This window comes from Saccostrea cucullata, unplaced genomic scaffold (genome assembly GCF_032062105.1).
Source record: "Saccostrea cucullata isolate Sc308-1 unplaced genomic scaffold, CSIRO_AGI_Scuc_v1 ctg2808, whole genome shotgun sequence".
NCBI lineage: Eukaryota > Metazoa > Mollusca > Bivalvia > Ostreida > Ostreidae > Saccostrea > Saccostrea cuccullata.
The window spans coordinates 13,166-41,092 of NW_026935306.1; the positions used below are offsets into that span (position 1 = coordinate 13,166).

Sequence of the window (27,927 nt, forward strand, 5' to 3'; positions counted from 1 at the left end):
GAGTTTAGTAACGTTCATAACCTCTGAAAATTTGAGCAAAATCCATTGGGAAATGAGTGAAATATGATGCCTCAAAGTTGGCGTCTAGGAAAAGGAAAAAAAAAAGAATAATAAGAATAATCTTAATCATCAGAATCAGTAGAAGGTCTTCCGTTGGAGACGGAAAACCTTAATAAAAAATGAACCAAAGAAGCTTTGGATACTTTAAATACCTTTAAATACTACACAAGAAAAATTTATGGCTAATATAGTCACAATATAACTTCATGTCCTGTGCTTTCCGAATCACTACTGTTTTCTTCATGTACCTGCATGTACCTGGACTTCATTATTGACTACTGCTTGAGACTCCTTTACTTCATCATTGACTTCTGCTTGAGACTCCTTTACGTCATCATTTCCTTCTGCTTGAGACTCCTTTACTTCATCATTGACTTCTGCTTGAGACTCCTTTACTTCATCATTGACTTCTGCTTGAGACTCCTTTACTTCATCATTGACTTCTGCTTGAGACTCCTTTACTTCATCATTGACTTCTGCTTGAGACTCCTTTACTTCATCATTGACTTCTGCTTGAGACTCCTTTACTTCATCATTGACTTCTGCTTGAGACTCCTTTACTTCATCATTGACTTCTGCTTTAGACTTACGTTCAATGCTATCATCGATCAACTCTACGTAACGGTTAATATTCGTGTAACTTGCATTAACACTTTCGTTTGTGGTATGTAAGACCTCCAGATATGAACCATCTGCATTATTAGGAATAATGTAGGATCCGCCCCTAACTTGTTCCTTGTCATTCAGAGATTCACGTTCTTCTCTTTGTTCACGCAGATGATCATAATTTTCGTCTTGTTCTTCAATCATTTCATAATCAGGTTCATTGTAGGGATTATTTGATGAGGTAAAATTTGATTCATATAGACTATTTGTTGTCTTTGGAACATTTGGAAGGCGCATTAAATCTTTCCTTCTCTTTCGCAAAAGCATTTTCCTGTGAATCAAGACAGAATATTTTGATTTTAAACCTACATTTTGACTTGAAGTAACAATGTACAAATGCATTATCGGTTATTTCTCCCCCAGGTCCTTTCTTATCTACAAATCAACGTATCTTCGAATAATTCTCGTTATTCCGACATATTTCATGTAATCTAGTTTACAAACAAATCAAATGTATCGGACATATGAACACATATTTCAAAAATGCACATATTAATCGTTTTCAGCGAGACAAATGTTTTCAACTCAAACTTTTTATATAAGATAGGAGGCATGAATAAACGGAAATATTCTTTTTTTGTAAACATTGTGAAAAAAAAATTATGTAAAAACTGGTTCAAATGCATAATTTTGATGCTAAAGGTTCCATAACTGTGAAGACCAGGGAAACTATTTTACATAAGAGTTACAATAAAGACAGTGCCCGAATGAAGATACCTGAGAAGGAGTTATTGCCCTTGTCACCTTTTTTTTAAAGATTGAATAATTGTTTTAAAACGAAAATAAACAATTTTTATATTGTTTTACATAACTACACGTATGATCAATCATGGCTTTGCTGTTCTTGAAAAGATTATAGATCTTCCCCATGTATTCCTTTGTTAAACTTTGAACCCTGACACAATCATTGCCCCATCCTTCCCACGGGGTCAAGATTAGAACAAACTTGATTCCACATTACCTGAAGATACTTCCACATAAGTTTCATCTTTTCTGACCCAGTGGCTCTTGAGAAGATATTTAAAACGTACCATATTACTTTTTCATTAATTCACAATTATCTCCCCTCGAAAGAGGACATGGCCCTTCATTTGAACAAACTTGAATCCCTTTCACCAAAGAATACTTTGTTGCAAATTTGGTTGAAATTGACCCAGTGGTTCTTGAGACGAAGATGAAAATGTGAAAAGTTTACAACAACGACGACGACGAAGACGACGACGACGACGACGACAGACAAGGGACAAACCTTGATCAGAATGAGCTAAAAATATTTTTTTTAGTTGGCATTAATTTAAATTAAAACATTTTTTGCAAAACCTATGTCATCATACGAGGATGAAAATACCTCTAAAACACCACAACACGTTTTCTCTTAGAGCTGCACATGTACTTTACAGTATATTCTTTGTTCACAAACATGGTATTTTAATTTGAACGTAAGTGTGATGAAATTGTTAAATAAGACAAGTTTATTACTTTTTTTCATTTCATTGTGACTCCTTTAGGAGTGTATAAAATGAGCGTGAAGTGTGTAAGTGCCTGATATTTTAAGCAAATTATCAAAAAAAAAAAAATTTGAATCAAATACGCAGTCACTGATTTTTTTTTAATGAATACATGTAGAAAAATCTTTAACAGTTGTAGATCTCAAGCAATATTAAGTTTAAGATCAAAATTTAGTTACAGTGTAATATCTTTAGGCTAACGTTTTGGTACTAGGTCAATTATGACGTCATAATTACTTTCAACTTTGTTTTTCCCATTTTCATGGATTTCAAATTGAAATAAATTAAAAGGTAGTCCGAGTACTTGTATCATATTTGACATATTTTAAAGAAGAAGCCAAGAACATACAAATTACCGTTTACCAAAAGAATGCAGGCAATCTAGATTCATTTTATTTGTCTGATACGGAAAAAACCCTATATTCAGGACTTTTTTAAAATGATTTTTGAAATATAAAATCAATACCATAAAATTGTCTATTTAAATGAGAAGAGACTATTTTCCCCATCTGAAAAGTCCGAGCCTCTCCCTGGGACTACTACCTCGTGATACATACATGTATGTATTTATCAAAATGTTTGCCAATGGAAATGAACAGTTGGTGGATCGTTCAAGGAATCTCGAATCGAGAAAAAATCGGAAAAATAGAGACGTTTTGGTACTACCACTGTATCTCTGACGTCAAACGTTTCGATACGCGGTATAAAAATTTATACCTGAATTCTAAAATGAAGACAAAGATAATTTTTCTAAATTACAGTGGAGTACTTTTCGAAATAATTTTGTTTTCCATTATTTTACATATTTTGAATCACATGCATTTGTAATTTTTTTAGTTCCTCTATATTGTTAATAAAAATGGCTGAATATCTGTTGAATAAATCGCTAATGATTGTTTAAGTACAAAATAGTTATAGTATCAGTACCAGCAAATTTCAAATATATGGTTCCCCTAGGTAGGGAAGTATTTCCCTTTAAGGCGATAATTTGTTATCATTTTCAAAATTAAATATCATTAAAAAATCATGTTTTATGGTATTCCATGTTTGTAATAGAGTTTTTAAATGTTTACCTTATAGTTCACTGCGGAGTAAATATATAATAATAACAATTAAATAAATGTGGACAGTTGGACTACAACGTATGTGGATTAACAGTATTACAGATGGAATGTGTTATTTCCTTGCATCCATATAACTCATTTGTCAGAAAATAATCCAGTTCTCACAGAAGAGTAGCTAAAATTTCCCAAAAGGCACACATGCATCATGGTATATTACAACAAATATCAATATTTAATGTTCAACCAAGAACAAAAAAAATTCTTATATTCCCTCTACGTATTCACCGTGTATATCCCAACATGCGGGGTTTATACTATGATGTGCGGGGTGTATCCTTCCGAAAAGAAAGACAACAACCATTTCCTGAGGCACAGGATCAACTGTCTCATTTACAGATAATTAATAGTTTATACAGAACATGTATTTAACAATAATATAAAAGTGATGATAAAGCAAAGCTTTCCTCTGATATTTGATCATAAACACAGTGTATAGCGTCATTCTTGCTCCGATCCTTGGAATTATGTTGAGGTGTTTAATTAAACTAGAAGGTGTACAGTGAATTCATAGGTATCCATATACTCCTTGGATAATGCTTTCTTCCGTAGGCACATGCTTTCTGGTGAAAACTATCCATAAGTTGAGCAGGTTGAGAAAAAAGACAAAGAACATACATCGACTCCCTTTCTCTAGCTTCGGAAGTATACACACCGCGCACAACATAGTATACACCCTGCATGTTAGAATATATACGATGGTATTAAAAATAGAGACGTGTGGTGGATAAATTGACGTTCTAAAATTTATACAATGAAAGTACATAAAGATTTCATTCTAATTATTTCCATTTATCCTCAACATTGGTACATACCTCATTGATACTAAACTGATAATCAGGATGCCTACTAAAATGCAAACAATTGCAAATCCTATGACAACTGAAATAGAAATATTATAAATATAATTAGGGTTTGGTTTGAAAAAGAGAAGGCTCGAAAAGCCAAGAAAGAAGAAGGAAAGAAAGATGAATAAATTATTTAGTTACCAATCACTGGTGTTTGATTAACACCTGTTACCATGTCCGGTTCTACCTTTCTGGAATCTAAAAAGAAAAATCAAACAAGAGGCCCATTGGCCACATCGCTCACCTGAGCACTGTGGCTAGGAAAAAGTAAAAATTGTTTTATTTTTTACCCCCAGGGGTCAAGATTTGAACAAACTTGAATCTACACAACCTGAGGATGCTTCCATATGAATATGATGAACTATGGCTTTGCAATTCTTGAGACGATGATTTTTAAAGAATTTTCCTGTATATTTCTATATAAAACATTGGTCGGCCATTTTGGCCCCGCCCTACCCCCGGGGGTCATGATTTAAACAAACTTGAATCTACACAAACTGAGGATGCTTCCATTCAAATATGATGAATAATGGCTTTGTCATTCTTGAGAAGAAATTTTTTTAAGAATTTTCCTATATATTTCTATGTAAAACTTTGGTCGGCCATTGTGGCCCCGCCCTACCCCCGGGGATCATGATTTGAACAAACTTGAATCTACACTGTCTGAGGATGCTTCCATATAAATATGATGAATTATGGCTTTGTCATTCTAGAGAAGAAGATTTTAAAAGAATTTTCCTACATATTTCTATGTAAAACTTTGGTCGGTCATTTTGGCTCCGCCCTACCCAGGGGGGTCATGATTTGAACAAACTTGAATCTACACTACCTGAGGATATTTCCCCATAAGTTTCATCTTTCCTGGCACAGTGGGTCTTGAGAAGAAGATTTTTAGAATATGCCACCAAATTTTTATTAATTCCCAATTATCACCCCTTGAATGAGGGCGTGGCCCTTTATTTGAACAAACTAGAATCCCCTTCACCCAAGGATGCTTTGTGGCAAGTTTGGTTGAAATTGGCCCAGCGGTTCTTGAGAAGAAGTCGAAATTGTGAAAAGTTTACAGATAGACAGACAGACGGACGACATACAAAATGTGAACAGAAAAGCTCACTTGAGCCTTTGGCTCAGGTGAGCTAAAAACGATATGAGTTTAAAGATAATTTTTTATTAAAAGGGATACTTTATAGAAACTTCCCTTTTCTGCAAGATTTTTTCCCTTACTTTTCATTTTGGTACTCGTCTTGTTTTTTTCCCCGATTGTGACGTAAAACAATAAAAGACGGGTTTGTTTTAAAAAAAAAACATCTACAGTGCAGTGCCATAAGTGTTTCACGTTTAATTCCCCCTTTTATTGAAAACAAAATTCATAGTTGCATTCATGTAAATATTTCTGTAAATACGATGTCAATCCCTACTAAATTTAGACATTATTATAGTTAGCTTATCTGCGTCACACGGGAGTTCCCCTGCGCACGCCGGTCTATATTTATAACAGTAGCAGACGTAAACAAAACATGGCTTCAAATCGCCGAGAAATGCTCTAAAATAACAAATGCTACATTTATATAATGAGGGTAGGATAAAAGTTAAAATAGCACAAATAACTGGATACGATCGATCTACAATATCAAAGTTTTTGAAACGTTCTGCAACACGGAAAAGTATCGAAAATGAATCACGAATCGGACGACCCAAAAAGACGAGTGTCCAGTACGAACGGATTTTTAAAAGGCTAGTTCTTCGAGGTCGTAGGCAAAATTTAGGAGATTTAACAGAAGAATTTAATCATTCTGTGTCTCGTCAAGTTTCTAAACAGTCTGTCCCGAGAAAATTACATTTGCTGAGTTACACACGACAAAAAGTAGCGAAAACCCTTACAATATCAGCTGTCAACAGAAAAAGACGAATTGATTGGTGTAAAAACCATAGAAATTGGACTGTAGATAATTAGTGGAAAAATATAATAGTTTCTGATGAAACGCAAGTTGTTCTTGGTTCTGATCAACGTGTGTACGTTTGGAAGAAGGCAGATGAAATGTGGACGCCCAAGTGTTTAGGACTGCGTTCAGTGCGTAATGGCGATGTCCGTATCACCGTCTCATTTGGGGCTGTATTTCCTACTCTGGCGTTGGTATCCTAAAAACCATTGATGGTAATTTAAATACAGAAAATATATAAATATATTGGACAATCATTTATGGCAAGTTATCGCGAAACATTTTGAAATTCTCCTTGGATTTTTCAAGAAGACAATTGCCCATGTCACATGTCTGAACGGGCTAAAAATTGAAAAAAAAATGACAATAATATTCCGTGTTTATACTAGCCATCGCAATTGCCTGATATTAATGTGATAGAAAATGTCTGGGGAATGATAAAAATCAGACTTTGGCTAGAGCTAAACCAGATTAAATCCAAACAAGAACTTGTAAATGCTGTGTTGCGAATCTGGGATTCGTTGACTCCAGGCTATATACAGTGTCTATACGGAATCATACCTAGACGAATACAAGCTGTTCAAAAACCAAGCGTCATGCTACAAAGTATGAAAAGTTCCAAGGTATCATCTTCAGTGGTATTTTTGTAAGTAAACTTTATTTTACCTTTAGATAATGCACTTAGAATTTGCAACGTCATGAAAACGAGAAACACTTATGGCACGGCACTGTATTTGTTGGCTGCGCCTCGGGAAATGGTTGTTGTTTTGTGGTGGTGGTGGGGGGGGGGGGTAATATTGCTTATGTCCTCATAGCCAGTAAATAGTTGTATATTATAACAAAATTTTGAATGAGGAAGCTTTGAAAAAAATATATTTTCCACACAACTATATGACCTCGTTTTTGATCCGATTATTCACATCTACATGTATTTTCTTTATTCAAATAAGATAATCATTCCTTTTTGTAATGATTTAATAAAATGATTGAAATATAAAGTATTTTTTACATATCAATGTTGTGCATGGTTATTATAAAGTATACGAATAGTATGTGGTAAGTAATACAATACATATTAGAGCATACACTAATGCTTGTTTTTGTTAATCAAGTCTGGGTTTTTTTCAAAATGCATTATGTGATATTTGTTAAATACTATACCTTCTTCTGGTACAGGGAATTCAGATAGCTTTGGTATGCCTAAAAAGGCAAAATAAAGGATTTATATGTACAGAAGGAATTATATATTTTATATATGATAAAATTGCTGAGTGTTTGTATCCCTAGATCTAGGTAACGATGAAATAAAGTAACTATGGAATATTTGGTTTTCTTTCGTATATTTTTATAATTTCCTAATATTAAGAAATTGCTTATATAATTTGACAGTTTATGTAGATACCGTTCTTGACAGTCTTTAGAATCAAGAAAAAAAAGGATTCTTACACTGTTTAAAATCTGCTGTATATTCTGGTGGTATAAGTGTTGCGTACTTCTTCGCTGTGTAAGCTTTATCTTTAGCCACGCACGTAGCATTGGTTTCATCAATAATTCTGGAAACCACGCAGTTTGCTACACCCTGAAAATTACTTTCGAACAGATAATAAGCTATGACAAATACTTTTCTTTGCCTCACTAATCTTATGTGATATTCATTGCATAAAAAAATTAAAGTCAAACTTTTCCTCTTATTGCATGTATCTATGTACATTTTACCAGGGACCTATGTTAGTATATAGGTCCCTGATTTTACCATGATTTCTTTTGAAAGCGGTTATACATTCATATACATTTGTATTTAAATCTGATATTCAAACTTTTGTAGAAATAAAATAAAATGAAAATGTAGATAAAAAACAGAACCAATGTACAAACTTCAAGATAAATAAACTGAACAAAATATGAACAAGACAGTCTAGGAACTCTAAAAACAGAGATTGGATCAGATGTCATAGGGGGCGGGGGATAGACTGTCGACTTGTAAATTCTACTGTGTGCTCCCTTTAAAACAAATATATCATGGACAATTCAGTGTTGCCACAAAAAAGTCTACTCTTTTCATAAAGAAGTATTTGTAATATAATTTCTTATCTCTTAGATTTGAAAAAAACAGACCTACTAATAACGATGCATAATAAGAATGTATGAAGATTTGATCTTTGGGGATTTCTTAGACAAAGTGAATGACAAAAGCCTAATCTTTAATTTTTCGTGCGAAATAATTACTGTAAATCACAGTTATCTTCAGTACATTAAAGGCTGAACAGTTTCTTTTGTTTCATCCATTGATTTGTAATTCATTTTGTCTCAAGATTTCTTTTACTACATTATGCTCTCTCTCTTTCTCTCTGAAATGAAATCCTGGTGTAAATTCTTTGTTTTTACCAATGTTAATACCTGTTTTTGTATATTACCAATTGTCATAGGATAATAATCTCAAGTTTGGTTTAATTTACGTTCAAGGCAAAATTAATTCATGATATTAAGAATATGCAGTGAGGGTTTTTTCGCCATGTGCGTGGAAAAAACTCAGACACTTGTATATCGGATATATTGAAGACTTTGAATATAAAGATTCTATGTCAATCAGGGCATAAGCACAGGGAATCCTTATCACTGCTATATTATATGCAGCCTGCAAATTTCCTCATAATCTATTAATTGTCTAGATTTAAAATAAAAGAATGACAATTGTAATTCATGAACCCCAATTTACTAGACTGGAGACTTTTTAGTGTCGTTTTATCTACATTCTATAAAATAAACAGAGATTGGGGCTTACATGTAACCATAATACATTAAATACCTGCAGAGTGTTTCTGATGTTGACAAATCGACACGGAAGGCTTGGTTACAAGGGATTCCATAATCCGACAACCCTTCCATAGTTGACACAATTGAAGCTGTGCATGGAGGTTGAATACCTAAAATGCATTTTATTGATCTTATGTAGTAACGGGGCTATAGGGGACAAACACAAGTCATGAAAATGTTATATTTGATTTTATTTGATTTTGATATAAAAATTGGAACGTTTGTTTTCCTATAAATGATAGTAATTTAAGTTTATCAGTTTTAAAATTGTGCTATAAATCCATTTTTAATTTTTTTTTATTTATTTCATATCATTTAATGTTATATGATTATATTTTATTTGTTGTTGTTTTCTGTATTTTTTGTGTCAGGGGTTAAAAAAAGGTTACTCACACTGAGAAATAGACCTCTTCATTACTCCCTCAATGGTTCCCTCAAGTTGCAAAGCAATAGATCTACTTTCAATCCCAGAACATGAAATACCTGATGAAATTTCGATTTGGTTCTTCAAACACTTTATCATTTTCCACATACGACTATATAAAATTAACAAAAGAAGATGTTTAAAACTTTTTTTTACAAACTGTAAAATGTAATAAAATAGATATTTAAATAAGTTCAACTGATTTCTTTCAATTGTCCCGATTTCTCAACCCTGAATATCTAATATAACACAGGAGTTAAAAGACCATATTACTAAGCATAAATCTTCATGATGTACAAGTGACAAGCATCACACGGCAGATGTGACCGGTCGGCAGGGGAAGCTCACTACTCCATGGCACCTGATCCCATCTCAAATATTTTAGAGAACAAAATTTGAATTGTTATTGTGTCGGAGAAAATTTAACTGTGTCGGGAACAACACAGTAAAGCTCATGGAGTATCCTGATTACAAGTGTACTGGAATATTTTAGGCTTTCTTGTAAAAATTTAAAAAAAAAAAAATGAGAAAACGAGCTTACCTGCAGAATTGATCATCTGGTTGTGCCGCATTTTGACACTGAGATATTAATTGTTCGGTAAAGAATGTTTGATTGAGGCAAGGTGATCCTTAAAATAGGATAAAAGTATGAAAAAAACATATTATTTTCAAAAGTCTGTAAAAATACAAAATAAAGCAGTGCCAAGCATAATAATCCCTAGAAGGCATAAATGAGAAATGAGGCCAAACCATATATATCATGTTGGTGGGGGTCCGTATCTAACAAAAATCAATGTGGGGGAGTTGAAGGCATATTATCCATATGTGCACGTGATCGGGTAGTTCCCTTTTTCCTAGCAGGGGCATATCACGTATGATTTAATTCATAGTAATTTACCCACGTGAGTATGTCTCACAGTGGCATATAGCATCAAAAATTCGATTACCACAGAAGCAATATTTTTTTTATATAAAATGAAGCGGTTGATTAAAATTGTAGAGACGGTAGAGGATAGTTTCGGATTAATCAACAGTCAAAAGTTAGATTGATTGATTGATTGTATATAGTTTAACGTCCCTCTCGAGAATTTTTCACTCATATGGAGAAGGATATGGAGATAACGAACAGTATTCAAGTTCAAAGTCCATAAAACAATACAAAATAAGAGCAGAGCAAATACGAACCCCCGAAACATTAGAGGTGGGATCAGGTGCCATGGATGAGTGAGCATTCTCTGCTGACAGGTCATACCAGCCGTGTGCTCCTTGTCATGATCAGGACATAACGGAAAAAATCCCTTGTCAAATCAGTGTATAAATAATGGACTAACAATTAGTATGATCAATTACGAGGTAAGTAATTTTACGAGTTCCATTTTATTGAAGAAGCAGCTGTCAATAATATCAAAAAGCCTGGATTTTAATTTGCCGTGGGGAATTGTTGTGTATAAAGTTGAAAAGTCGTAAGTTATTAAGCTGGTGATTTTTGTAAAGTCTTGTGATTTCAAATTGTCCAAGAGTTCTTTAGAATTTTTAAGTATCCACATCTGATTCACACCACTTCTTGAATATATAGTTGCACAGTACTCCTGAAGTTTTTCCTTCACTACTGTTAATATCTTAGTGAGAAGTAATGAAAGAGGCTTGGTTGAACATTTACTGGAACCTGCTATGTATCTTTGTTTGTAAGGATTCTTATGAAGTGTCAGAATCCAATATATATATCGTAGTTCAAATTCATTTTGGCTCTGTAGAATATTAAAAGCATTCAAAACTGACACGTGATTTTGAAGAATTTCTTCCTTAGAAAGGGAAGTATGAGTACAAGTAGGATTACCATTTGTAGAATTAAATCCAAGTTCTTCTAAAATGCAATTTATGTAATGAACCTTACAATCGAAGACAATGTTGTTACCTGCGTTTTCGGCAGGAACCAGTACGTACTGATCATGTAGAGTCTCAAAAATTAGAAGAAAATAGAGAAATCTAAGGTTTGATTGTATATTATAGGTAATTGTATTGCTAGAATATTTTTTGGGTGCTTTTGGAGGCAATTGGTGGCCTTGCAAAATTTTATTGAAATGTGACACTTTAGTGTCACTACTACTGTATATGGGATATGGGCTAGAAATACGAAACTAAGATCAAAAATAAATCTTCCAGTATTTCACGAGAAGAGCGGGGTGGTGTCATAGAATGAGTTGAAGCTTGAAAATGAGGTGATTGGGCCATTATCTCTTGCTGTTCAGTGCCATGTTCAAAAATTGTTCTGCAATTTGTGTGGTCGCTTATGTCATTAGCACGGGTGTGGAAGCAGTTTCGGCTGCGGTGAAATAGTGAAAAATTGATTTAGATGAAATTTTGAGATTGTCCTTGTGCCATCATTAGGTCCCTTTGTGTAAGTTGTACATGTTTTCTTCCTAAAAGTGTCAAATTACTAAAGGGATTATATCATACTATAATCACATGTATATAGAATTTTAAATTTTCAAATGCACATTTTAAAAGCAGCTCAATATGAAGTAAACCCTCAGTCAATCGTTTTGATTGCCTAAACAAATTATCTTCTGTCACCAGAATGTCAAAAGTTTATAGCTTTACTTGCGTCCGAAGAAAAATTCCATATAGCAAATAGTCAGGTGTGGTAATGTGGTAAAAAAATTGTCACCAAATTATTTCAACAAAACATTTGGAATTCTTAAAAGTATCTAATCAAAGGAATGTTAAGTCACCAAAACTATTTATTTCTATTACAGAGGGATATATTGTAAATACTGTACAAGAAAAAATATTACATCAAACACAGAAAATATATAGTTGTTGATACATGTATTACATCTTAGTGTATGATTTTTTTTGTGAATAGTGCTACTTGTTATCAAATGATTATAAATCTAAAATCTTATTCTTATCTCATCTAACACTCGTTAAAGCAAAAATTCTAACAAAATTAAGATAAAAGGATATACTATCACACAAAAAAAAAAACACGCAGGTGCATATGCATAATAGTGATGGTAAATCTTTTCCGCTACTAGTTGCATAAGAGGAAAATAAGGATATCAAATCAAAACGCCACAGAAACTTATTTTTCACTGTTCAGTGTAATTATGTCGACCTTTTTCACACGGTGAAGACAACACGTATGCTATACAGAAATATAAACAAAGGTAATGCAAGATAACCAGCATTTCTAACACGGGATGTATTCCACGCCGATACCCGTGAAAATAAAGCAGTCAGGTGAACGTATATAGTTGTTGATATACCCTAGTATTGATGTATCGTAGATAATGCTATCGAAAATGAATATATGCCTATTTATGAGTCGTGTTCAAACACATGTTAAACTGGAACAAAAAATTTAAAATGGCTCTTTATATATATATATAATGTGGGGGGAGAAACTTTATATTCAAGAAGTAGTGGGAATCAGATGTTGATGCTCAAAAAATTCCATTATATATATATATATATATATATATATATATATATATATATATATATATATATATATATATATATATATATATATATATATATATATATATATATGAAACTTAAATTTTTTTCTGGGGGGGGGGGTTGTTAAAGCACACTCTGATTGCACACACAAATACTCTGAAGTTGACATAAAAAAGATGCTTGAGTTTCTGATTGACAACATCTATGTGGCATATACAAATCATAATCATGTAACTATCTTTAATTATATTGACAGTAGTGAAGGACCTATTTTTATATTCATATAAAGCAGAATTTGTGCAAAATCTTGTGCGTGAAAAGTAGAAAACACTTGTTGTGGCCGTCAACTTGACATTTAGATCGACGTATTGTTTATTAACAATGGTAATTTCCATTCCTATGTCGATACGATATATCTTAGTGAGTTTGAGATAAAAGATATCACATAGTCTGACACATCTGTTTCAAACCTGGATATTTTACTTGAAAAAGACTTTTATGGTAATATAACAACCAAGCTATATGATGAACGTGATGACTTTAAATTTTCTATCGTCAATGCAGCAATAATCTTTCATCACCTGCATAAGGAGAGTATATATCTCAGTTGATTCCATAAGCAAGAGCTTGCTCAACGTATGAACATTTATTTCTGAAACAAGATAGATTATTGACAAGCAAGTTGATGAAAATAAGAATATCAGCAGTTTCGTTTAAAGTAATAATTTCGTAAGTTCAATGGTCGATACAATGACCTTGTCCACAAATACAATTTATCATTGTGTCAAATGCTGACTGACGTTTTCCATACTTATTGTTAGACCATTGTTTACATACTGGACTGACAACGGATTTTTCAGTTATTTCCTGATCATGACAAGGAGCACATGGCGGATGTGACCGGTCAGCAGGGGATGCTCACTCCTCCATGGCACTTGATCCCACTTCTGATGTTTCGGAGGTCCGTGTTTCCTCTGCTCTTATTTTGTATTTTTTAATAGACTTTGAGATTGAATACTTTTTGTGATCTCGATATTCTTCTTGCAAACAGCAATTGAAAACATGTATAATGTTCTATTTCCTCATCTTTTTGAACTATGTGAGCAATCACTGCTAGCATCTTTGCACAACCTTGTAATATATAGTTTCAAATGCACTTACTACAAACTTCCACCCCACAAAGTTCCCAACGAACACTAGAGTTACTAGTGAAACACCACGGCTCTTCTCTGTCGAAGTTTCTACAGTAGTTCTCTTGTGCAAGCCGAATTATATCATAAGTGTGTTTGTGTGGACTCTGTATATCCCATTTTTGACACACTATACCGGATTCAGTTATGTTCCTGCGTCCTCTATATATGATCCCAGGCAAACGACAATCTGTAAATATATGATATAAAGAAGCATTCAAGACAAGATTAAGAAGATTACCACATTAGGTAAAACTTTGTGATACCAGTACCTAGATTCACTCTGAGTAAGCTAGGAAGAGAGCTTGTGGTAGCATCTGGTGTAATAGCTGGATGTTCAGGAGACCTTGTAGTACCATTGGTCGATGTTGCTAAATGTGCTAAAGACGAATGTGTGCTATCATCAGTCGCTGTGTCTGGATGCTCAGGAGAAGAAGATGCTTGAAATTCTGGAAACATATTTATTATGTCTGAATACTGTGTAGATAAATGGTTTGTGCTTAAAGGTCCTCCACACACACACAGCTTATGTTCTCATATTATTGCGCATTACTTCTAATCCAGGCATAGCATAATTCAAGCATAGCAACCTTAAAAAACGGTCCAGGGATTGAAATGTAATTGATACTGATTTTTTAAGATAATATTTTCAGAAGTTTTAACAAATTTTTCCCAATGCGTTTTCATACCTAGCACAACAAATTTTGTCCTACCATTTCGTTTATTTTTTAGTTCTCAGAATAACCATTAAAACTTAATTTTACCGATCAACATTTTTCACAGAAATTTATTTCATTTTTAAAAAGTACATTAAACTCATTTCCTTTAAGATACATCTCGAGAAAAATCAATAAAGACTCCTCATTCAGTCGCATTGTCTGAACTTTTTTAGTGATTTTTTTCCCTTAGTTTTTCACTGACATATTTCAGAAGTACATTTATCTGAACACCGACATGTGATCTGTGACTTAATTCTGCCCTTACGCTTGCGTTAATATTTAATTCGAATTAGCTTAGCTTGGCGTTTACACGGAGTTAATGCTAAGAAAAATTTATAGCTCTGTAAATTAATTCGAATTAAACTTATTCGTATACAATTCCCCGTTTGAACGCGGTTCAAATTTTATTGATATTATCAGTGGTTCGAGCGACGGACAATAATACGGGTATCTAAATTAAGAACTTGTTTACAAACTCTGGGAAATTGGATACTGTAAGTGAGCGTCCTCATTTGACGGACAATTAGTTTTTACGATGTGTTGTTCTCGAACATGTCGAACATTGACACTTTTCAATCAGATTTTGCGCAGAGCTGCAGTCATCTATTTAACTGAAGAAGATGTTAATGTAAATAGTGGACGCCATTGCCATATACTTTTAGGGGATGTGAGACAGAACTTCAGTGATGGGCGGACTATATTAATATTGATGAAATGACACTCTAACCCAGTAATGCTGTTACCAAATATGTGATCCCTATGATGCAGCTTCTTGTACAAAAGATGTGCGCACCGAGTATCAATAGCTTTTAACATCTTAGGTCCGAGACGGACTACAAGAGTCTTTACGAACTTAGCTTTGAATCCTTTGTGATAGAATGACTATGTGAGCTTTCACCATCTTGGCTCTGAGATCTTTGTAATTGAATTTGTTTTTGCCTTTGCTGTGACTTTACAATGAAACGATAAACTTGCAAAAGTCTTCTTAATCCAATAGCTAATTGTGTTATAATTAGACGTTCATGAGTATGTATACAGGGAAATCATTATTCCTATTTCTTACTTTACATTTTATCATATTTATCTTTTTCTTACCAATTAATGGCGTCAGCTTTGTAGTTGTTCTAACGTCCTGGACTAGACTTTGTGAATCTAAGGAAATAAGGTAATCTCAAAAAGGCATAATATGAATTTTTGTTACATTTGTTATTATTTTTACAAATTAAAATGAGAGTACATTAGTTTTTCGATATACCAGCTTAATTGCATTTACATGTAATTATTAGAAACATACGAAGATTATCGCATAAAAATGAAAACAAGATTTATCCGAATTTCCATAAGATTGAATATATTTTCTAAAGTCTGTCATACAAAAAAATGAACTATTACGGTTCACTAGATCTTCAGATTCCGATCACCTCATTACAGGTATAATTGAATTTTACAAGGTATTTAGAATTGTTTTTCGAAGTTCAGGTTTGTTATTGTCTAGCTTGCAGTCGAAATGTTATTGAAATATGTATTTTTGTATATTAATTAATTAAAAGAAATACCTTTTCCAACTGCACTAAATTCAGATATTTTTGCTTCACCTGAAAATGCAAATATATGTAGGCTAATTCATACGTATTAAGGCTATTCCTGCATTTTTCATAACATTAAGCCCTTATGGGAAACAAATTATCTCTCTTCATAATAAGCAAATAATTCAATCTGATTTTTCTTGAAAAAGAAACTAAATTAATGAAAAAAAACTATTTATCTTTTTAAATAAAAAACATTTATTATTCACATTCTGTTATTTAAATTGTACACTTAAAACTGAACACGACTCGTAAATATACATTCGCCATTTTCGAACCATTATCTACGATACGTACATCAACACCAAGGTACAGTGTATATACTCATTGTATTTGTTACAACTGACTGTTTTATTGTCACAGGTACATGTATCGGCGTGGTATGGCAACCCGTATTTTTGCTTGTTATCTTGAACTGCCTTTGTTTGTGTTTGTTTGAATACTGCACTGACCTATGCAACTGTTGTAAGTGTATTTGGTATCTTGCTTTCCTAGATTGGAAAAAGTATGCGTTTTCACCGCTACATAGTATTATATAGCATACGGCAGTGACAGTTCATCTCAAAGAACAGTGACTAAGTGATCTATTCTACTTTTAGATGTCTGTAGATATTGCAAGAGCTCCAACAAATATGTCGGACATTTTTTTTACGATTTATGTTCAGCTTTAAGCTTTTTTCGAAGTGTCATGAGGATGTCTTTAAAAGAGTTCTTTTAAATGTACAAGATGTAATATGGAAAAGGGGATGTATTATTCTGCACTTATTCACAAATTCAAAGAACTTTATAAAATACAAAATCATGAAATATTCAATTGATTCGTTTTGAAAAAAAAACTAAGTAGCTTTTAGTAAAACTTAAAAAAAATGAATACACTTACATCTTTTGAAAAGAGCATGGTACGTTGGTGGTAAATAATAAACAAACAGCTGTGCTGTAGAAGCTTTATCCTCGGTCAAACAAGTAGAATTGTTTTCATCAATGATTTTGGAAACCATACAATTTGCTACAAGCTGAAAATTACTAAAAAAAAAAAGAAAAAGATTTTTCAGTAAGCAATTTATTGTTGTCATAATAACGAGTTTAATTGCATCTTTCCGAATGTGTGGGATTACATAATGTGAAGTCATTAGAAATAGTTTAAATTCAAAAAATCGTGGTTTGTGGGGATTTGAAGAACTGTTGAGTAGATATGCATGTCACATTTTACATTTCGTGTTGGACATGGATTCGTGGGTCTCTTCAAACCTAGAAAACAACAAACATTACACCCCCACAAAAATTTGTGATTTCACAGTAGAAAGAAAGGTCGGACTCCACAACGAGAATGATTTCGAAGGATGAGACAGTTTCTACCGTGTTTCTTTTTTTCTTTTTTTTAGTTTTTGACTATATTGATTTCTACTTATTCTGAGATCTCACATGGATCAATTACTTACTCTGCGACTTTAGAATGAACTCTCTAACAACTGCAAGACAGAAGATTGCTCAAATTCACATTTTTTTAAATATTCGTATGATGAAGTTCTAACATTTTTAGAGCACATTCAAAGCAGTTACTATTTTCTGCGTGACAAATAGTATAAATCTTTTTAACAGAAAGAATTAAATATATATATATATATATATATATTCATTTCACTCTTTTTTATAAAGAGGGACGTTAAACAATATACAATCAATCAATCAATCAATCATTTCATTCTTAAAGAATACATTGTAATATTTATTAATATATTAAAACTAAAAATTTTGTGGAAGAAATACTTGGTACCGAATAAAAGTGTAAAGCAATGTATCTGTATTCATCATTTGCTTTTTCTACATCTGAAGACAAAGAAGTGACAACAAGAAAAAATCTTGATTTTGAATGGTGCTCATGAATTTTATTGCTGACAAACTTTTAAAAATCAGTCTTATTTGCAGGGGAATTTGATGACAGAAGTATTTTTCCTCATTTGGTCAATGCACTGTGTGTCAAGAAAGGTACGACTTTAACATGGAAGAAGACAACAGAATTTTGTGTATCTCATATTTCTTACATTAAAGCATTAAAGAGTTAATAACAGTATCTTATTGCAGTTATGTTTCGGGATAAAACTTTACTTTTTATGGATTTAAGCAAAAATCATAGCTTGTCAACATAATTATTTACCGACACGGTGCTTCTGAAGTTGATTTTCTTACTTCGAAGTGTTCGAGAGCAAGGGATTCCATACTTCCTCAGTCTTTTAAAATATAGTCCCTTGCATGGAGATTGAACACCTTTAACAGTAAAATAAGATTAAAAATGACTGCATCCAATCATGCGATACGGTCGTCTATTTTCACAAAAATTAAACGATTTTCTTTTTGCATAAAAAGACATTACCATATAAGGTCTATAAGATAATATTACCAAATTGACACAAATAGTTTAACAAAAATGGATTTTGGCTAATCCGAATGTTCTCTATTTTTCCTGAATTTTTAGCATATTTATAAGTTATTTTATATTCGCCCTATATTTATTTTTTTTTTATTATTATCATTGTTTTGACCGTTTAATAAGAGAGTAAAAACACTTTCTACGGATTTTTAGCCCATATCTGTCCTTAGATTGGAAGCTTTTAAAAGCTAACATAATTGCAATCTGTTTGGAAAAACATAACTTTAGTCCCTTATTATTAATTTAGCTAACATTTGAAAAATTCTTCAAGTCATTGATTGTGTAAAAGATATAACTAAATTCATTTTTTATAATAATTTTGAGAGACAAAAAAGGGATTTCTTTTAACCATGATTCCATTGCAACCATGAACCAATTTTGTTTTTAAATTTCGCATTCATTATTATTAGTTCAAGGGAAAACTGTCTCTGGAAAAACATTGAATTCTTAGAACTCTCATATATCAACTACTATCATATCTCGCATGGTTTTTACGCAGATCTGTACGTAAATACTCCTTTTTAATATAAATAAAAAAAGAAAAAAATTCAACTTTTGCGATTAATACAAATGAAATGTAACCAGAATATCGACAATCTTCCCTTAAACCGTTATTTGTATCTTCTCGACTTCTCTTAAGAATGTTTATCTAATTTGTTTATTTGTTCAATTAAATTTTAACATCTCTCTAAAGATTTTACAATCATATTCATAATTGAAGCGCTACCACTTTCCGGTGGACAACTGCACGTTTTATATACTCGGCACTAACGACTGTAGAGCATTTCTGAGAGGGATCTTTTTCAAGCCAGGACCTTCGGCGACACGGGACCTTAATTTATACGGTATCATCCGAAAGACCGCTTTCTATGTCCAACAGCGAGATCTGAACATAATTAAAATGTTGTGAAAATTCTTCATTTTTTCATAATGCAATGAAAACAGTTACGTGAAAAAAGTCGGTTTCGATGAATTATGCATCATGATGGCTCTGATATCAAAAGGCTGTCGTAACTCATTTATCAATAGAACTTGGTATTTTTAAGATTTTTTTTTTACTTTTAATGGATTTGATGTGTTTTCTCGATTGAACGTTCCGATACCATCTTTTTTTTCAAAAAGATTGATTGATTGATTGTATGTTGTTTAACGTCCCTGTCGAGAATTTTCATTCATATTGAGAAGCCACCACTTGCCGATGGAAAGCTTCGAGTTTTGTCCTATGCTCGGCACTTAGGGCTATTGAGCAGGGAAAGATCTTTTTTCGTGCCAGCACCTACCTGGACACGGGACCTCCGAACCCAACAGTATAGTTGGGGCAACAAAAATTTGAAAGTGTCTGCCTATGAATGTGCAAACACGGGTACCTGATCACGCACCGTTTAGTTTTCTTCATTTTCAACTACCGGTATCAATAACTATAAAATGGTTAATTAAATATATTGAATCAGGACGAAATAAAAAGTATGTACATGTAGATTGCCTAATTTTATTTTTGGTCGCCGGTTCCGTTTATTTTTGTAAGCGTGTTTAATTTGTGCAAATGTATGTCAATGAGGTGTTTGCTCATGTGTGTTTGTGTTTATGCAGTAAAAATAAATAACTTACACTGAGAGATTGACCTTCCCATTAACCTTTCAATAGTATTCTGATTTTGGAGAGCGATAGATTTCAGCCGTATTCCAGAACATGATATTCCTGAAGACTTTACAATACCATTCCCTAAGCATTGAACTATTTTCCATACCCGTCTAAATAAAATATACATCACGTTAAATAATTTTTTTTAAGATTAACAAAAATGTCAACTATTGAGAAAATCCATCTTACTTGCAGAATTTATCACCAGTTTGGTCAGAAGAGAGGCACTTCGATGTTAATCTCGGGTTGTAAAATGATTGGTTAAGACATGGCGATTCTGAAACGAATGTGGGGAAATGTATGCAATGAAAAATCAAGCGAACGAAAGCTGGCTTAAATTCTTATTTTTAAGGTCTTCCGCTCAGGCGGAAGACCTTCTACTGATTCTGATGGTTAAGATTATTCCTATTATTCTTTTTTTTTTCCTAGACGCCAACTTTGAGACCTCGTAACTCGCTCATTTCTTAACGGATTTCGCTCAAATTTTCAGAGTTTTTGGACGTTACAAAACTCAATTTAAATGTTTTCATACATTTCAAAAATTCCCTTCCGCATTTGAGTTATTTCCCTTTAATTGAAAATTTGGTGCTGTTTGTTTCCAGACAAAGGCTCAGAAACGACAAAAGCTGGAGCAGAATGTCTACTGCATTTAAATACTAGAAGAATTGAAGTTGTGCACATCGGTTTTTCTTTTTCGATTTCTGCGCTCAAAACGGTGCTAGATAGGGGTCAAAAATAATGTGGCGGAGTCATATTTATTTAAAATAATTTTTTTTTATCTTTATTGAATAACTTAGTGAGCCATAATTTACTATATGCCATATTTGATAGTAGTCTCCATTCATGAATTCTACTCACAAAATCTCATTGGCCAGTAAATTTGTACCCCCTTGTTTAACCGGTTTTTCTGCTATATAAACTGAGGCATGGGCCCATCCCTGTCAGTGCGGGAAATTTAACTTACTTATTACCAGCTGCCCGTTGTCACCACTTGAAAGGTAATTTTCTTAGTCTATTAAATTTTTGCATTTTATTTATTAAGTCCAAGTTATAAGCTCAAGTGTTTTTCATATTTTTGAGAGAAAGGTATTTTAAACTATGATTTTGACGTTTTTGGGCTTAGTAAACTTAAATTTTCTTATTTTTGAAGTGAATAGGAAATAAAAGTATTTTGTCTCAGTGTCTATGTGTATTATGATATTGTATATATGTTTTTGTATTTGTAGATCTGCCATTGCTTTTTCATTTCCAAATAAATTTATTAAACTGAACCTGCGTTTTCCATTCCCGCTTGGTTATATTTGGCGTCGCCGGGAACTAAAGCAATGGCTAGTGGTGACAACGGAGAATTACATGTAAGATTCCAACAACGTGAGTAGAACTTCAAATTCCATTACATCAATGAAACATCGTGGGAAAGGAATGTTTACTCGAGCGTAAACTACCCGTACTGATAGTGAATACCATTCTCGGCTGTTACAATGGCGAGTCATCCAACTGTAAAGTCGTTACAGAAAGAAATCAAAGGTCTGCAGAATCAACTTAGTGAAATGGGCTGGAAAACAAATTACGAACCAAAAGAACCATAAACTGTTTATGTGCAGCTAGATTGCACTGTTCCGAAATTCACCGGCAATAACATGGATATAGAGGACTGGATAGAAAATGTTCAATATGCAGCACGTGGTATGACTAAAGAAGAAGGGGCGGATCTAATTTACCAAAATCTATCTGGAAATGCGCGAGACGAAATCAAGTATTTGTCAGGTGATGTACGAAAAGACCCTCTACATATGGTTAAAATTTTGCGGGATGTATTCGGTGATAGAGACAGTGCTATTAAATTACAGAAGAAATTTCTTGACAGAAAACAGAATGAAACTGAAACACTGCGTCAATATTCTTACGGTCTGATGGATATCATTAGAAGAATTACTCGGAAAGACTCGTCAGTTTTCGGAAACCAAGATAGAACATTGTGTGAACATTTTTCAGAAAATGTCAGAGACCAGTATCTACGGAAACATCTAAAACGTTTTCTGCGCACGCAACCGGATATCACGTTTAGGGAACTTAGAGAAGAGGCTATACTCTGGTCAGAAGAAGATGAACATGGCGAAGTCTCGTTTCAAGAATCACTGGAGAAGAAATCAATTGAACAAAACCGGGAGTCCGAGAGTGAAAAGAAAACGGAAGTATCGACAGAAAAAATAACGAAGCAAACGGAAAGTGAAAGTGAAAAGAAAATCAAAGAACTTACCGACGCATTGAAGAAACAATCGTGTCAGATAGAAAATTTAACAAAAGTTGTCAATTCCAAACAAAAATACTACGACAACAACTGGTATTATTATGATCGACCACTTACCATGCTTACATGTTACCGATGCAAAAAGCAGGGACACAAAGCTAATGAATGCCCAACAAAACCGGATTCTACAAATTCTGAACAGGAAAACAAAAGCCCTTCGTAATGCCGAGTCCCGTTATAGAGGGAAGTGAAACGGACTCATGGAAAATGAACACACGTTTAGTTGGTAAATGTCCTTCAGTATTTGTGACAATGAATGGTGTTAGTGTTAATTGTTTAGTTGATACTGGATCATCAGTTTCTACAGTGACAGAATCATTTTATGAGAAACATCTGAAGTCAGCAACGAAATTAAATACAGACATTGTGTTTTCTTTGAAAGCATCTAACGGACTTTCCATACCGTTTATTGGATACATCGAGGTCAACATTGAGGTCATGGGTCAACAGTTACAGCAAGTGGGTGTGTTAGTTGTGAAAAATTCCGTTGATTTAGAAACACGTTAGCGTAAGGAAAACATTCCGGCCATTCTGGGAATGAACACGATTTCACTGTGTAAGAGTCTATTAGAAACGCAACACGGAGCAGAGTACACAGAAAAAGTTGAAGAAATTTCAGCAAATTACAAATTAAAAAAACAATTCAAAGCATGTGACAGAAATCTTAAACGTGATGTCATAGGATATGTTAAAGTCTGTGCAAAGTCTCCAGTACGCATTCCGGGAAAATCTGTCACTGTCACTCAATGGTACAGCACCAAAGATGCCAAGACTGCATGAAGCCATGGTAGAACCGTTAACATCTACTCAGCATTTGTCATCAAACATTATCGTTGTCCGGACTCTTAGTAAAGTGAACCGTGGATTTCTATGCTTTCGTATCGCAAATATTGGTACTGACGATGTGTGGTTAGCACCCAGAACAAGAGTTGCCGTCCTTGTCAATGGCGATGTACTTGAAAATTCATCTAACATCGAATTCACTAGAAAAGGAAATACTGAAGAGATTTTTGTTCAACAAGAATTTATGTGCAGTGAAACCACAAATTCAGAGGAAGTGACAAGTGATTTCAAAATTCCACCGGAAATGGAAAAGTTGAATTTAGATCCTACACAGATGAAAGAAATTCGCAACCTTTTCTACCGAAATCAAGATGTATTCTCTCAAAATGATGATGACATAGGATATACTACAGCCATAAAACATACTATTCGGACAACAGACGATCAGCCTATAGTGCAACCTTACAGACGAATACCCCCATCACAATATGAGGAAGTGAAATCACATATTCGTAAATTGTTGAACAACAATATTATAAGGGAGAGTACTAGTCCATACGCATCACCGATTGTGTTAGTCAGAAAGAAAGATAATTCGCTCTGCTTATGTGTGGACTACCGTAAACTTAACAGCAAAACTCACAAAGATGCCTATCCACTACCCAGAGTAAAAGAATCATTTGATGCTCTATGTGGTGCAAAATTTTTCTCGACAATGGATCTTACCTGTGGCTATAACCAAGTAGCTGTCCATGAAGATGATATCGAAAAAACGGCATTCACAACGCCAATGGGTCTGTATGAATATCTTCGTATGCCGTTTGGTTTGTGCAACGCCCCTGCGACGTTTCAGAGGTTAATGCAACACTGCTTCAGGGATGAGATATTTAACATTTTACTTGTGTTTTTGGATGATATTATCGTTTATTCAGAAGACATTCCAGAACATTTGAAGCGATTAGAGACAGTGATTAGAATCATCCGGAAACATGGATTAAAGTTGAAAATGTCAAAGTGCAATTTTTTTCAAAGTGAAGTTCGTTATCTCGGACATGTCATATCCTCCGAGGGAATCAAAACTGACCCAGAAAAAATAAGTGCCGTACAAAATTTTGAAAAACCGACAACTGTGAAAAAACTTAAGTCATTTCTTGGATTAGCGGGGTACTATAGACGTTTTGTGAAAGGATTTAGTAATATAGCATCGCCATTACACAAGTTGTCCCAGCAGTTTACACCTTATCCAAGGAAACCGTTTGGAAATAAATGGAATTCTCAGTGTGACGATGCGTTTACAACATTGAAAAAGCTTCTTGTGAGTTCTCCTATCTTAGCTTATGCAGATTTCCAAAAGCCGTTTATTCTTGAAACAGACGCTAGTATGTTAGGATTAGGAGCCATTCTATCGCAAATCAAAGACGGAAAACAACATGTCATCGCCTATGCTAGCAGATCCTTGAGACCAAGTGAAAGGAACATGCAAAATTATAGTTCTCGAAAACTGGAATTACTATCATTAACCTGGGCAAAGATTACTTATTGGGATCAAAATTCACAGTGTTCACTGATAACAACCCGTTGTGTCATCTTAACACATCAAAACTCAGTGCAATTGAACAACGCTGGATTTCAAAGTTGGCTATGTTTAACTTTGATGTGAAATTCCGACCAGGCCGCCATAACGAAAACGCAGATGCTCTTTCACGTATCAGTGATCCTGATGATTCATCGCGGCAAAGTGATTTAGAGATTCTACTAGAGAAGTTCTCCGATTCTACGAAACTACCCTCGGATCTACAGAAACAAAGTACCTCAAGTGTAATTGTGAATGAAGTTTACGACACTTTTCCATCTCTTAAACCAGATGAAATACAGTCTCTTCAGTCAGCTGATTCAAACTTAGCAACATTTCTGAAGATTTTCAATAAAGGATCTAAACCAACGAAAACAGAAATCAGAAAATTACCAAGATCTGTGATTACATTAGTAAGACAGTGGGATAAAATTGTAGTTGTGAAAGGAATTCTTTACAGAGTGGTAACAGATCCTACATTAGGAGATTTAAAACAACTTATTCTTCCCAGATCATTACGTGAAAAAGTGTTATTCAGTTGTCATGACAACTTGGGCCATCAAGGGATAGAGCGCACATTTTCTGCTGTTCGTTCAAGATGTTATTGGCCTGGAATATTCAATTCTGTGAAGGATTATTGTAAGCGTTGTGAACGTTGTGTAATTTCCAAGATGCCTCAACCAGCTATACGCACTACAATGAGCCATCTCATCGCATCTAGACCTCTGCAAATTCTAGCAATCGATTTTACTGTTTTGGAACCAGCGCATGGAAAAGAAAACGTTCTTGTGATGACTGATGTCTTTACAAAATTTACGCAAGCTGTTCCAACAAAGGACCAGAAAGCAGATACCGTTGCGAATGTTCTTTTAAACGAATGGTTTTTCAAGTATGGTGTTCCCGATCGTATTCATTCGGATCAAGGCCGAAATTTTGAAGCAAATATCATTGCTCAACTGTGTAGGATGTATGGAATTACACGATCTCGAACCACACCTTACCACCCAGAAGGAAACGCCCAGTGCGAAAGATTTAATAGAACCCTACACAACTTATTGAAGAGTCTTACACCTGACCGAAAGCGACATTGGCCAAAACATCTGCCCGAATTACTATTTTCCTACAACGCAACACAGAATTCAACAACCGGATACAGCCCGTTTTATCTTATGTTTGGACGTCATCCCAAGATTATGATACCCATCGATTTTCTACTTGGAGCTTTGGACAGTGACGATGATGATCAAATGACGACTGACGAATGGATCAAATCTCACCAGGACCGACTAAAATACGCGTTCGACAAAGCAAGTGATCATACGTCTCTGATGGCCAAAAACAGGAAGTCGACCAACGACAGAAAAGCCTTTGACCCGGAATTGAATACTGATGACAAAGTGTACGTTCGAAACCGTCAAATCCGCGGCAGAAACAAAAGTCTATTAAATTTTTGCATTTTATTTATTAAGTCCAAGTTATAAGCTCAAGTGTTTTTCATATTTTTGAGAGAAAGGTATTTTAAACTATGATTTTGACGTTTTTGGGCTTAGTAAACTTAAATTTTCTTATTTTTGAAGTGAATAGGAAATAAAAGTATTTTGTCTCAGTGTCTATGTGTATTATGATATTGTATATATGTTTTTGTATTTGTAGATCTGCCATTGCTTTTTCATTTCCAAATAAATTTATTAAACTGAACCTGCGTTTTCCATTCCCGCTTGGTTACAATAAGAATGCCTAAAAGCGCAAAAATTTACATCTATTTCCTTATGTATCTTTTAAACTAAAAATAATTTGTTAAGACATGTTTCACAAATATTGTGCATAATTTTAAGATCTATCATTTGACATCATTAAAAAGGGGCTGGCCCCTCAAATTTGGGGCCAAGGTCGCTCGAAAGTTTTTGCTTTATAACTTAAAAACGGTAAATGTTTCGATATGATTATCGATTTGAAATGGGTTCTTTAGCATCTTATTCATCTCATGAAAACGTTATTTTGTTCTAGTCATGTTTTATTAGATGAGCAGAAAACTTTATAGTCCATGTACAGGTAAGTGATTTTATACGGCAAGTGAAGAAGAATTCTATATGCGTACGCGTATAACACGTATAACTGAAATTATCTGGATAAGAATAATATACCTAGCTAAATTGAATGTTAAACTTTGTTGAAATAAGATTTTTAACGTATTCTCTAGCTGGATGTCATACAGATTATTCAGAGACAACTTTCTCCCTGTGTTTAGTGTGAAGAACAAGACGGGAGAGAGGAAAAATACTTTTAAGTATTAATATTCAATGTAGCATTATTTATTTTTAAAAAAATTCAAGCTTAAGATAATTCACTGTCATTCAATTCATGCATCGTGAATTTTCCTCGGACCCTGAAAGTTTCGTGTGTACAGTGTGCGTGTTTTGTGTGTACAGTTATCACATGGTTATGAAACCCGTTTATCGATCGCGCATTGAACTGTATGCATTCGTGAGGTCAACATTACCGCTCTTTGATTTTTACTAGAGTCCTAGATTTAAGATCAAGAAAACATGTCATTTGCACTAATCGTAAGAATATTTCTATACACAAATTTTAAGGTTTTCTTGAACCTGATTTAAAAGTGTTCAATGTCGGATTCTATTCTAAAAGGTGCTGCGTTTACGCGCGCTTTTCTCATCTGCTGAGGTATCTATGGACGAGTTCATCGGTTACACTGAAGGGTGACACAGGATGACCTATCGATAACTCTGCCAATTTTGATAGTGATTTTAATTGCACATGTACCATAAACATGTTTAATTAATGTTTAATTCTACCCTTGTGAAGTCCATTATAGTCTCATTATTTAAAAAA

At 33.8% G+C, this 27,927-nt stretch overlaps 1 protein-coding gene across 2 annotated transcripts; it reads right to left on the bottom strand.

Annotated features, from left to right (window-relative positions):
* Positions 1-231: 231 nt before the first annotated feature.
* LOC134242470 (uncharacterized) lies at positions 232-20,696 on the bottom strand. Of its 2 annotated transcripts, XM_062724557.1 has the most exons (16): positions 20,600-20,696; positions 20,378-20,520; positions 18,497-18,606; positions 17,222-17,364; positions 16,312-16,350; positions 15,851-15,907; positions 14,309-14,485; positions 14,008-14,226; positions 9,923-10,010; positions 9,351-9,493; positions 8,950-9,067; positions 7,590-7,732; positions 7,305-7,343; positions 4,345-4,401; positions 4,171-4,237; positions 233-997 (listed from the first exon to the last, which is right to left on the bottom strand). In XM_062724557.1, exons 3-16 carry the CDS (start codon positions 18,556-18,558, stop codon positions 301-303), a joined length of 2,049 nt encoding a protein of 682 aa, XP_062580541.1. In that variant the 5' UTR covers positions 18,559-18,606; positions 20,378-20,520; positions 20,600-20,696; the 3' UTR covers positions 233-300. The 2 variants fall into 2 exon arrangements, with proteins under 2 accessions (XP_062580542.1, XP_062580541.1); XM_062724558.1 differs by lacking the exon at positions 20,378-20,520 and having other exon boundaries at positions 232-997; positions 20,600-20,695.
* Between the last annotated feature and the right edge of the window lie 7,231 nt (positions 20,697-27,927).